This window comes from Cuculus canorus, chromosome 11, assembly GCF_017976375.1.
Source record: "Cuculus canorus isolate bCucCan1 chromosome 11, bCucCan1.pri, whole genome shotgun sequence".
NCBI lineage: Eukaryota > Metazoa > Chordata > Aves > Cuculiformes > Cuculidae > Cuculus > Cuculus canorus.
Window position 1 is genome coordinate 198,616 of NC_071411.1, and position 12,602 is coordinate 211,217.

The 12,602-nt window shown below is 40.5% G+C and overlaps 1 protein-coding gene across 2 annotated transcripts in view; it reads right to left on the reverse strand.

Annotated features, from left to right (window-relative positions):
* The window catches only part of LOC104057207 (sodium- and chloride-dependent GABA transporter 3), a 71,658-nt gene that overhangs the window by 27,450 nt on the left and 31,606 nt on the right, over positions 1-12,602 (reverse strand). For both annotated transcript variants that reach the window (XM_054076216.1, XM_054076215.1), the window contains exon 7: positions 7,219-7,353. In XM_054076216.1, the coding sequence (XP_053932191.1) occupies positions 7,219-7,353 (135 nt within the window). The remainder of the gene's footprint in view (positions 1-7,218; positions 7,354-12,602) is intronic.

Genomic DNA, 12,602 nt, shown 5'->3' on the forward strand with positions numbered 1-12,602 from the left:
AGCAGCAGTAAGGGACATGTGGATGTAAGATGCCTACACAGCCCAGAGCGCAGTGCAGTTCCCCCATCTTGCCTATTCTGCCTTGCAGAAAGGCACCTTTTCTGTTCCTGTCTGCCTCCTTGTTTTCTATTTCCATTAGTTTGGAAAATACCTTCAGGGGAGAACTTCTATACCAATCTCCTCTGGGCTATTTTTCTGAGGGAAAAACATGTGTGAACCCAGCCCCATTTGAGTCTTTCAAGGCTTGGGCAAACCCGACAGCATGGCACCTCTCCAGTGGCAGTCTGTGGGGTGCACACAATACACTTCAGTATTACTACTACTTTATGTTGGATTGTTTTGAGAATCCACTTGTTATTCCATCTCTAGGATGGAAATAAAACGTTTCAGAAATGTCTGGGAGATCAGAAAGCATACGCTGCACAGGTCTCTAGAGAATAATTTTTAGAAGCACTCAATTTTTTTAAATGGTAAAATAACAGATTTTCTGCAAGCTGTACATCATTCCACTGGTGGAATAATCTTTCCTTTTGTTTTTCTTTTTTCTCTCCTTGCTCTGGAACAACAGCAACAAGAATCCTGCTAACAGTTCTTAAAATAGCTATATGTTTCCAGTGCCTCTGACTATATGGCATCATTTACTCACTTGTGACCATCTCAGAACCAGCGTGGAATATTTATTTCCTTCACTTACTGACTATTCTCACTGTGCAAAAGGTCCTTTATTATTATTCCTTCATAACTATCCATATATCACTTGGTATTTTTTGTACCAATGCTTAATATCATCTGAAGCAAATGACTTTTTAACAACAGCTTTCCTCTCACTAGGAGATGGTTGCTAGAGCAGCTGACAGGCTGGAGTCACTGATGTTATTCACAATTCTTGAAAATGTTCCTAAGAATGTTAATTAATTTATGCACAAAATGGCTTCTCAAGTTTATCTGATACTTCTTTTCAGGTGCCATCATTGCGAACAGTGAAAGATCTCTCACTTTTACACCAATACACTGAGCTAATGCGTGGATCTTGTCTCCCTCCAGTGGCACAGCGCACTGGTCATAAAGTCTCATATTGAAGTGCAATCAGAGTTTCCCCGAAACTCAGGTGTCTCTCCATTGCCAAGGTTGCTAAGGGGTTGCAGGGACAGCTGGAAGAGATTTCGTGTGGCCTAGAAGTCCAAGGGAAATTATTAAATGACCTCATTCTTTCAGCAAGTCTCTTCTAACTGCCAAAACCTGCTGTTGCCTACTCACTCTGCTGTTGCTTGTGTAGCAATAGCAAGAAACAACAAAAAAACATGGGGTGGAGGAGACCAACCATTTGTTCAGGGCTGGAAATATCTCTCCAAAGCAATAAATACTTGGACTCCTGAAACCACATTTGCTATATAAAAATTAACAGGCACAAATTTATGCTGTTGAAAAAACCAGTTGTATATGGAGGCACAAAAATGGCATGTGATGTTCACTCATAGACACCAGTGCCTTAGCAGTGATGTGTTCAATTTACACTGCGTCCATCCCACAGCACAGCTAAACATACATTAAATCTTTGCATAGTGCAATGACTTTTGTGGAGAACAACTAATAAGCTGTTCCACGCATGGCGGAAAGTCATCGTTTGTCATAGAAGAAACCCTGTAACATTTTCAGCTGAAAACTCTTGAAATGTATGTGCACAGTCACTGCGAGAGAGTAGTGCGCATGTTCCCTCACACAGTGGAAATGAAGCGTGTTCCCATGCTCACCTTCAGTCTTTTATGGGAGTAGTATCACCCCAGGAGAGATTTATGGCTTTGTTAAACAACTCTGCCTTTTCAGTAAGAGCACTGTCTTACACCAATTTGTTGGTCTCCCTGCTCTTTAAAATCGCATAAACAACTGTAATGACAAAGCCCTAGCACACCGTAACATTTCCTCATCGTGGAAATTCTAAATTGCATTGTAGGGCAAAGTGTTTCTAAATATCACACCAGCATATAACCTGTGCTTACCTTGCAATTTAAAATCTCAGTAATTCGTACTGATGGTGCGAACAGCAGACTTTGGGAAGAATTAATTCTGTTGCAAGTTTAGATTTAAAAAGTTTGGGTAGGGGATTATTATGCCACAACAACATGAGAGCTTCACAATCAGCAGCAACACTTCTTTCCTTTCATAGAAATAAGTTTGAAATTCAGTTTCCATATCAAATAAAAAAAGACTGTTCAAAGATGCATGCATAAAGTGAGAGTTGTAGTTATATAGGCAGTGAATTCAGCAAAAGGTTTTCATACCTATGGCTCTTGTATGGATGAATTTCTGGCATTTCACTCTTTTTTAAATTCACTGCAACTCACACGTGCCACCACAACTGGTTCAGAAAGTGAATACAAACAAAACAGGGAATGGGAAGAAACTGGTAGGAAATAGAAAATACCACAGAACAGAACTGCGTGGGTGTGATCGGAACTGGACATCCTGCTCTGCTAAATTACTACTATATTTCCCAGTTAAGAGTTTGGGTTTTTTCAAAAGGCTGCATGGACTCTTCTAACAGTCACAAGTGCAGTGGGTTGCTGGAGGTGTTCCTAGACTGTGGAGTATTAAAAGGCTGGTAAGATGCAGGGTGAGTGCCCTGCCTCTGAACCCCACCTCCAAGGACTATGCTTAAAAAACAGGCTTGTCCCTAGAGCTGAACATATCTCCTGAAGCCAGGTTCTCATTGGACTACAAGTTTATCACTTGTTACATTTCAAACAAACAAAAGCATCAAAAAATTCTCCAGCAATCAGGTATCATTTCATTGCCAACACATGACAGTTGCGAGGTTTCAATGTTAAGGAGTAGTATGCTTTGATACATACTGTACAGGCCCAAAACCCACTACTTGGGAATCCACACAGTTCCCTTCATTTTCTGAGCATGAAACCACCCAAAAATTAAATCACGATTTCTTCTACAGTATTTTTCTTGAAAGCAAGCAAGCCCTAACACTTCTGTTTAACGCTGTTTAACGAACAGCTGCCTTCGCTGTGAACAGCAGGAGGGAATTTTTATTTCCCCTACCCTTCGAACACACTGGTCCCGTCCAGCCTCACGGTGGCGATCATATAGTGAGAGTCGCTCACTCCCAAGGCTGCACGGACCAACACTGAATCCAGCTGGCTTGTTTCTCCTCCTGTTAGGAGACTTCCCAGTGAAGAACTGGAGTGGCAGCACTGCTGCAGCTCTCAGTGCTAAAACGACTCTGCATTATCAATCACTGGAAATAAAGTGTTCAGGGAAGATAAATTCCTAAATGGTTTTCCAGTTTGGATTTTCAGACCAGGATTTAAAAATACATTATCTCTCCACCTATAGAGTATTCTGAAATGTCTCTGACACATACGCATATTCTAATTAGCCTAATTTGACAGCAATTGGTTATAGCTTTGGTGGGTAGCATCTTTTTTAAAAATGTAACTTTATGCATATGCACAAACATGCTATGATGATGTTAAGGAAGGACTGAATAACTAGCAAAAAACCCTCACGCTAACCTGGAAATTAAGGAATGTATAATGACAGCTACTATTTCCAGGGGAAAAGAAAAAGTGCATTTTACCAAAAAAGGCGTTTTCCCTAAAGCAGACAGCCCAAGTACCAAAATGTTCTTTCTCTCTCTAAATACAAAGGCCATGGAAACTCCACCTCAGTGCCACACAGGAAAACACAGACGTTTTTGAGGCAGAAGGCAAGGTAAAACCAAGAATCAGCATTGTACTTTGCTACTGCTTTTTGGTTTAAGTTGATGCTCTTTGCTGTACATTTAGGTTTTGGTACTTGTTTTTAAGAAGGGCAAGAAGATCCAGTCAGCTACAAGCCAGCCAACCAAATTTCATGCCAGGGAAATTTATGGGAGAAGTTCTTTTGGAAGCCATTTTCAAATTGGGCGGAGAACCCATTGCAAGAGCACCCATGGAAAACAATGGAAAGGTCTGCGCAACCGCCTGTGCAGTCGTGGCTATCTCACAGCCCAATTCTCACAGCCCAGCTACTAGAGGTCAGCTCTGGAAGTGGTTCTGCCATCAGAAATTTTATTGCCATTTGAACTCTTTCCCACTGCAAATAAAAGATCAGAGAAATTTAAAATCAATCCTAACTGCGACGGCTCAGATATTCCTGTACCTTATGTGTAATTTGCCCTGTGATTCATTTATTATGTTTAATATTCACAGGAGAGGATATCGGAGATGAAGCACAACCTGTATTCCTTCCTTATAGCAATGTACTCTCATGTGCAACTCAGCTGCAAAACCTACATCAGTCAAATTTGTTCAAGATGCTAGTAAGCACATTACTCCTTGATCCATCAAACTGGTATGCCTGTCAGTCCCCAAACAATTTAACCTCTTCCATGCACTAATGTTTGGAAAATCTGTTATGAAAAACCAAATGCTGTTCCCAAGAAGGAGCAGCAAGCACCACACACAAGAACAATTACATATTAAATCACTTAAATCTGTTGAGAGACAACCAGTACCATATTCTGAGTCAAAGTTGCATACAAAACCCATAACAATCCAATTAAATTTGTAAAATACTTTCTTTGTGTAAGTTATAACTCAGGGAAGACCCCATATTTAAGCTATAAGCAGTACCTGTATCTTCCAGATTGGGGTAGAGGAGCCAATATTTCAAGCCAATTTGAGCATGAAGGCTATAGTGAACTTTACTGTTAATGAAATAGCATTTCTGATGCTAAAACATTGTACTCCACTACTATAATGAAAAGTGATTGATATGAGCTCTACAGATACACAAGACAAAAGATGGCATTTTCAGACCCAGGGGATTCAGTCTGCTGAAAAGACAGAATATAAAAATGAAACAGAGAACACAGCACTTGAAAGCTAAGAGGAACTGAAAAAAACACATGAATAGCTGCTTAGAAAGCTATAATGAACCATGGAATGCAAATTATACAAAGACAAAAGATTCAAGAACTTCAAACTAAAGTGAGCCTTGAAGAGAAAATTTATTTAATCCACAGTAAACATTGTTGGCACTGTGGTTCCAATACCGCTCTCCTCATACAGACACAGTGGTGTCCCTGGAACTTTATTTAAACAGACCTCCAACTGAAGAGGAAAACAGCTCCTGCCAGTACACATGCATTATGTTTTGTATTTGGGGAATAAATCCAAACAAACAAGAGTAAAGATGAAATGCCAGGATTATTTTAGTTGTCCTATACCTACTTCTTGGCAAAAATCTCTAGGATAATTTGAGAAGAGACTTATGGAACACAGATTTTTGATGCAAAAATGCGTGGCTTTGTACATTATTAAGCTCTACATTTCCATAAAATGGAAAATGTCTATATATCTCTCTTGTTACCATTAAAAGTTGCAATAAAGCTCAACCAATTTAATTCTACTTTTTAAAAATAAAGCAAGTTGTGTTAAATTCTGGTTTTAAGATTGAGAGCCAAACTTCCTTTATTTCTTGAAAACTGACCAGAGATCTTGCCCATAACTCAGAAACCTTTCTTCAAAACTTGATTAGTCTCAACAAAGTATTTCTATTTCAATGAAACAGCTTTTTTCAACCCCAAAATAATTCCTTAAAGCCATTTCATCACGCGTATTACAGTTACATTACCTGTATTGGCGTTCACAGTCTCTGTTATGGTCCATTTTACTTCAGCTTCTCTCTTGTGCTTGAACACTGAGTCTAACATACGGCAACGTGTCAGCAAACGACCCACTGAACAAGAGCAGACAGTCGGCTGGCTGCAGTGATCTGTTAAAGCCTTCCCAACACATTCTAGCATCAGCTGAGCTATACGTGTGTGACAAACAGATACACGCACACGTGTCTGAAGCTCTTTGTACCTCACAGACTGCCAGGGTTAACACTATGTTCTTTGGGAATTGTCATGGCAACAGTGTATTTCTTTACAAAAGGAAACACTACAGTAAATAGGCATATAAATCCCTTGTAGCCTCACAACAAAGTTGCTTAAGCTTGTGTGCCCTCCCTCAGTGAAAAACAGAAGCAAGGATGTCCATGGCAAGTGAAAAACCCACCTACAAGGTGGATCCTGTTCACTCCACTCTCACACACTGATGGACCAGCAGAAGAACCACCTCCTACTCACATGAGGTCGATAGACTTTGCAGGGGGAGGGATCACCATGATGCAGCACAAGAGAAGATTGCTCAGCGAATGCTTTGTGAAAGCAGTGGGTAACGAGTTGTCAGAACCACACAGAAGGGAAAAACACCAGTTACAACTGGACAACATGAACAGATGCCATCCCTGTTCTTTGAAGAAGCATATGACAGCCACATTTCTTGTCTCTGCTAAAACAAATAACCAGGCATGCACCAGAGAATCCTGTTGGTTTTCCGTTACTAAGCTTATTCCTCGGGTGAACTGAGGCCACCCCTAAGCAATCCAGCTGCTGGAAAGCCACAGCACAGCACCAGAGTTCTCACACCACTTCCATAACTCTTCTTTCCCTTCCCAGCTATGCTGTCACGGGATAACGCAACCATGGCCAAGTCCAAACATGGCAACACGATTAAACTTAAATTTAAAATTTTCTGCATCTTTTTCTTTGTAGATGATTTTTCTGTAGAAATATTACTTGTTTAAAGTGAATTTTACATGCATCAGTCATTAGAGACGCTTCAAGGAAACAACCTGAAGGGTCCCCTCATGTTGACACATTTTTACTAAGTGGGTTAAAAAAATATTTTAACAAATATTCCCAAGCTTCCTTTCTGCCTCTGTCTCAGGACTCATTTAATATTTTAACAGTCTTACAAGTAACACCATTCAAACATCTTTTACACTGCCAAACCAGATCAGTAAAATGCTGTCTGCAACGCGTCAGGTTTTGTAGAGCTTGTGCCATCTGATATCAGACAAATGATATATAACAACTGTTTTACTGTAATCATCTGTCACTGAAAAAAACCAACTAAATCCAGTATCTCCATGTTCAATTCTACTCTGGAAACAACAAAAAAGACATAGTTGCTGGTTTGAGTACTTCATTCATGCTTGATTGCGTATAGAGCCTTCTTCAAAGACAAAAATCACCTGAATGGTTAATTTCTCTACTGATCTTGACTGATATTGAGATTTGGAATGAGCAAAGTCTGTGTTCAGACTTTAAAATAAAGAAACTCTTGCATTTTTTCCCAGTCCAAGAGGAGTAAGCCACATGTAACTTGGTCCTACCTGTGGGTCAGACAGTCGGGAAAGGTCAGGGTACAGGTAGAATTTTATCCCCTCAGCAGCACCTGGTAATGTTACTCCACGAATCAGAAGAATCATCAACATGATGTAGGGGAACGTGGCTGTTACGTACACAACCTAGCAAGAAGCAGAAAACATTACAAAAACATTTTCTTCCAAATGCAACAAAACTACCTTGTTTCAACATCCATTTTGCCTTTAGATAAAAACCAAAGCCTTTCCCGGAGAAGTATTGATGCACTGTTTGTAGGTGAATTTCATCCTCCAAACATATTCCCTTCTAAGCTGTTCATGTCTTGTAGGAAAGGCTAATGTTTTTTTTTACAGAGGGACTGGGAAGTTCTCAGTGTATTCTTCACTCTCTCCCTGTGACAGGCGATCAGACACTGTGCTACAGCATACCTGTACACTACACCACGTACTGTTCCAAACACAGAAGCGGTGAAATTGACTCCTAACAGCAAGGATTAATTGCAGCATGAGTATTGTATAATGACATATACAATGAATTCTCCGTCACCCAGTAACTGCTAAACTCTTATCTCATACACTTGCATTGCCTGCATCCCTGTTTTTGAGGAATAAACATTTCGTCAAGTCTAAAGGTTCAATGCTGTGTATATCTCCTTGATATTTGCTTTAGTACCCTTATGCAAAGCAGCTTCAGGCAAGATTTCCAAAGGGCTCAAGCCCAACAATTTCTATTTTCACAAATATGGCCACATTTTTTTTCAGATATGTTTGCTCTGTGTCTGGGATTAGCAGAGCTTCTCTGGAAACCTGCAAGAAGTGTTGTTCTCCAATGGAAAAACTGAGCAGAACTGATCCCATTTTACAACCACAAACCTGAGAACAGTATATAGCTATTCAAACTTGGAGATGGATTAAATAAATTCCACATCATTATAAATGCTTCCTTTAAAAAATAATATCCTTAAACTTAACTCCTCACCATTCTCTATAGCCATTTTTGCCTGCAAGATGTAAGTATAAAATACCCTAGCACAGATGATAATCTTACACATCTGCCTTGCACAAGTCAAAATTACTTAACAAGCTGCAACAATGGGGAAAATCATGTGGTGAAATATGTAATCCATATGGGCCTCAAAAATATGCATTTTGAATTCAGAAGCTCATTACCTGTCTCATTCCTATGTAAATGACAGATACATCAGAGAATGTACTCATGAAAAGATTCCCAAACAGAGTTTCACGACTCATGAACTGACTTTTGATTTTCAGACTGTGCTGAGTATTTCGCCACAAACATGGAATCACCTCACGTGTGTCTCAGCCAGCACATGCAGAAATGGAGGAACAGGGCAGATCTCCAAACAGGTCCAGCTGCCCAAGACATACTTACACAGTTGACTGCGACTGACTTTCACGGGAGGGAAGCACCTAGGTATTTTTCAGGTGTCTTACCCCTTTGGAAAATACAAGCCATGATTCTCCTAGGACAAGGAGACCACTATTTCCTATAGGTCTCAGAAGCCTGAACTGATGAATTCATTGATCAATAAAATGCAAAATGGCAAGCTTTATCCCACTGCTTACATTTAACATCAATGTTAATGGAAAGAGAAACTGATGTGACTGGCTGAGTTCAAACAGACCTTGTCTCAAAGATACTGCTCTTCACACTTAGGTTTCAAATGAACTGGATCATCAGTCAGTGAGAAGTAAATAAGAAACACAGGGAACAGATATGGTCCTGCTCACAGTCTTATATTGGCCAGAAAGGATGGAGCAGCCAGCAACCGGTTTTCATGTTTCTGTATTTAATTCTTTCCCAGGTACTTTTTTTCAGCAGACATACACATTTGATGACATGGAAGGTATTGAATCTGAATATCTGTTATGACATTAAAGAATAACATTTCTGTGCATCATCTTTCATTAACTGCATTGGTCTGCAGTCTGCTATAGTGCACATTCTGCCACTGCCCTGAAATGTTTCACACCAGTGAACAGACTGCAATTTTGTACGGGCAGATTTCTTCCCAGGTTTTTTTGGGTGCATTTCCTCCACCAAAGAAAAGCTGAAAGCACCCATCTCTGTGCCCAAGGGAGGTCAGGACCCTTGCGCAGCAGTCTGTAAGTCTGCAGCAGCCATCCAAGCTGGTGGAGTTATATTCATTTGCTTTTCCAAATACCTTCTGCAGTGTGCCCACAGCTATTAACAGTATTGCAAGTATGAGAACCACTCTAGCACATTTTTTTTTTACCGTGAGGGTAGTTGTGTCTCAGCTTTAGAGAGAGATCAGAATTCTTCCTTTCTGGTTACGATGCAGAAAGCGGATACAAATAGTGCACAATTGGCTCAGTGTTTCTGGCAAAAAACACTAATGCAGGCATCCAGAACAACAATGAAAGACACAGCAAGGAAGTATGTGTGGAAAGAGCCCTTCCTGAGGCAGCTGACATTGCAGACAATTAATCTGCATCAGTGCTGCTAAAACCCAATCTGTACTGCAGTAGGTCTGTGTGTAGTGTTCAGAGCAGGGAGGGACAGCCACCGCTTGCAGGAGGTGTGTGAATCTCCTAGCACTTTGAGCCACTTCATTTAATTGCATCCAGTGTATCAGTTGCTCATTCTGTCATACTTCTCAGGAGCTCAGAGGTGAGGGAGGATGAGGCATTTTAGAAATCAAATGCCATTATTAGTATCAGCATCACATCTGTAGGCATTAAAAGTTTCCTGAATTGTTTTCTTTTTTTTCAACACATCAAACCTCTCTGAATATAAATGTGGACACAACTGTTTCTAATTACACTGCATCCTGTTTTAATTGACTTTAATTGCTTGGTACGTTAATTTGCATTCCAATGCGCCAAATGCTTTTTTTAAACTCTTGCTGGAGCAAGGCCTGTGTTTCAGCGGTTGGAAACGGAATAAAAATTTCTGGCATGCTAGTTTTTGTACCAGGTTCTCCTATTACAAAATAATTAAAAGACAAATTTACAAAGGTATTTAGACATACAAGTATGTAGAAAGGCACCTCCTGGGACATCTAACAGCTCTCAAGCATATTTAGGTGCTTAACTGAAAGCAGATTAGAACCAAAGATCCTGAGAACAGATATTTCATTGACCACTATGAAATTAGGTACCCAAGTACTGGAAGTAAGTTAAGAATCAAGTACTGCAGCTTCAGATACCAAAACCTTAAGAGGCTTAGATGGCTGTATCATCCAAGGTTAGTTATGAAGGTATCAAGGTATCTGTGCAATGATTTCATGAGTAAGGCACCACAAAGATCTTGAGAACTGAACCAGCTGCCAGTTTCCATCTTTTCATACTCAATTATCTTTACAGTGCCAATGTGGTGCACAGGTTCCAATCTAGCTGCTGGAACTGTTGAACGTCTTGTCCTAACTGAAAAGGTGCTTTTCTGAGCATCTGCCCAGGTCATGCCCTAGAGGTTCAAGCGAAGGTGACTTGGCTTGTGAGAAAGCGTGGACGAAATACACTGTAGCTCTGCTGAGAACAAGGAAGGAGCCCTGCATGCAATGAACTCAGCCACAAACCACAGAAATCTAAAAGCCTAAGAACAGATTCCTCCGGCTAGAGCCCCTGAGCCTGATGTTCACACACTACCTCACAGTAGCATCTTCGTCAGGTGAGTCATGAATAGGGAGCAGCGAATGTTAATCCTTTACTCGGCTCTCACTGAGAACGTAACTGAGCTACAGTTCAATGAACAAATAGGAACTTGCTGAGGCTGAGAAGCCTAGGAATTCTTTCCGGCAAGCTGCGATGTTTGAGCCTGTTTGCACTATAATGACCCGACTGTATTTTATAAAGGGAACAGAAGTGTTTAATTTTACACCCTCCCCTCAAATCTTCTATTGCTCGTTAGGTTATAAATGCAGGTAGTGCCAATGCAGGAATTGCCATCAGTGTGCCTGAACTCAGTGTCAGGAGAGGTACATGGAAAATGAGACCTGATCCCATGCCCTGTTCATCAGTATAATTCATTCAGTGTTTTGAGCCTACTGGCCAGTCCTGTAGCCTGTTTATTTAGCTGACACTGTGACACCAAGAACCAGACTGACAGCACCAACTTCCTCTGTCAAGAGGAACCCACTCCCACTGGGCAGTCCTCAGATCTCAGTGATGTACAAGGTTTGCCTACACAGGACACAGAAAAGAAAATAATGCCCACACTATAGCGCACTCCTGTGTGGAGAAACAGTTTGGGACCAAAATTGCACCACCTGAGTGATGTGACAGGGACAAGAGTAATTTTTTTCCTCCTTTACAGCAGTGATGCAGAAGAGCACACTCATGCAACTACAGAAATCTTATTATCTTACCCCTCCTGGCAGATCTGTTTTGTCTGTGGGCACACCAGGTTGCACCAATTTGGACATGACTTCCATCAACATTTAAAAGAGATCTATGTGCCAGAGCTAAGTGGGACACCTTGGCTCAACCAATATTTTTCCAGTTTCACAAAGTCTAACCTCCTAGAAGTTTTCAGCAGATAACTCTATACAAGCATTTCTTTTCCAACCCATAATGGTATACAACATTGTTCGAAAAAGAGTCTTTTGCTGATATGACCCTATAGCATCCACAGACAGATAAGTGACAACTGAAAAGAGGTATTTTCAACATTAATTGGATTTACAAGAAAAATAGTACAAAACAGTACAAAGGAATGACCGCTGATTTATGAGTTTTCAAACAGTATGTCAAAAGGGGAAAGAGAAGTTCTAGATCTGTCTATATTTTAAAGCTAAAATTATATGTGCAAAGAAAGAAACTATACCAAAAACCCAACAAGATACCAGATGGGATCTGTATGATGTATGATTGCGGTAGGGGACAGGACATAACACAGAACCAGCAAAAAGGCCGATTTTTCCATTTTCTCTACATTTTACAGATTTATTCAGTATCATCTTCTGTTTGTCTTGTTTGTTTATCTACAGGACAAAGTCTGCTGCGAAAGGTCCTCAATGAGACTGCTCACCAACTGCAGAATTTCTTCTAAGCTAAGTCACACCTGAATGCAAACAGTTTCACCTGGAGTAGAAAGAGCTCAAAACACAAGAGGTAAGCAAATTTAATGAGATTTGAGAGGTGAGAATGAAGTATCAAAGAGGAAAAAATTCACTGGGAATGCAAGATGAGTGAGAAAATAGGGGCCAGGAGAGGACATTTAATGAAGGTATGAAAGAACCTCATTAAATGCACAGTGACCATGGGAAGCAAACTTCTGCATGACACCACAACAGCAGAAAGGAGTAAACGCTTAAATACCACATCACACTGAAGTCATTGTCGGGGGGGACAGAAAAATCTCTATCAGAGCTGTGCGAGTCCTTATTTTCATCCACGTTGTGGTGAAGGCA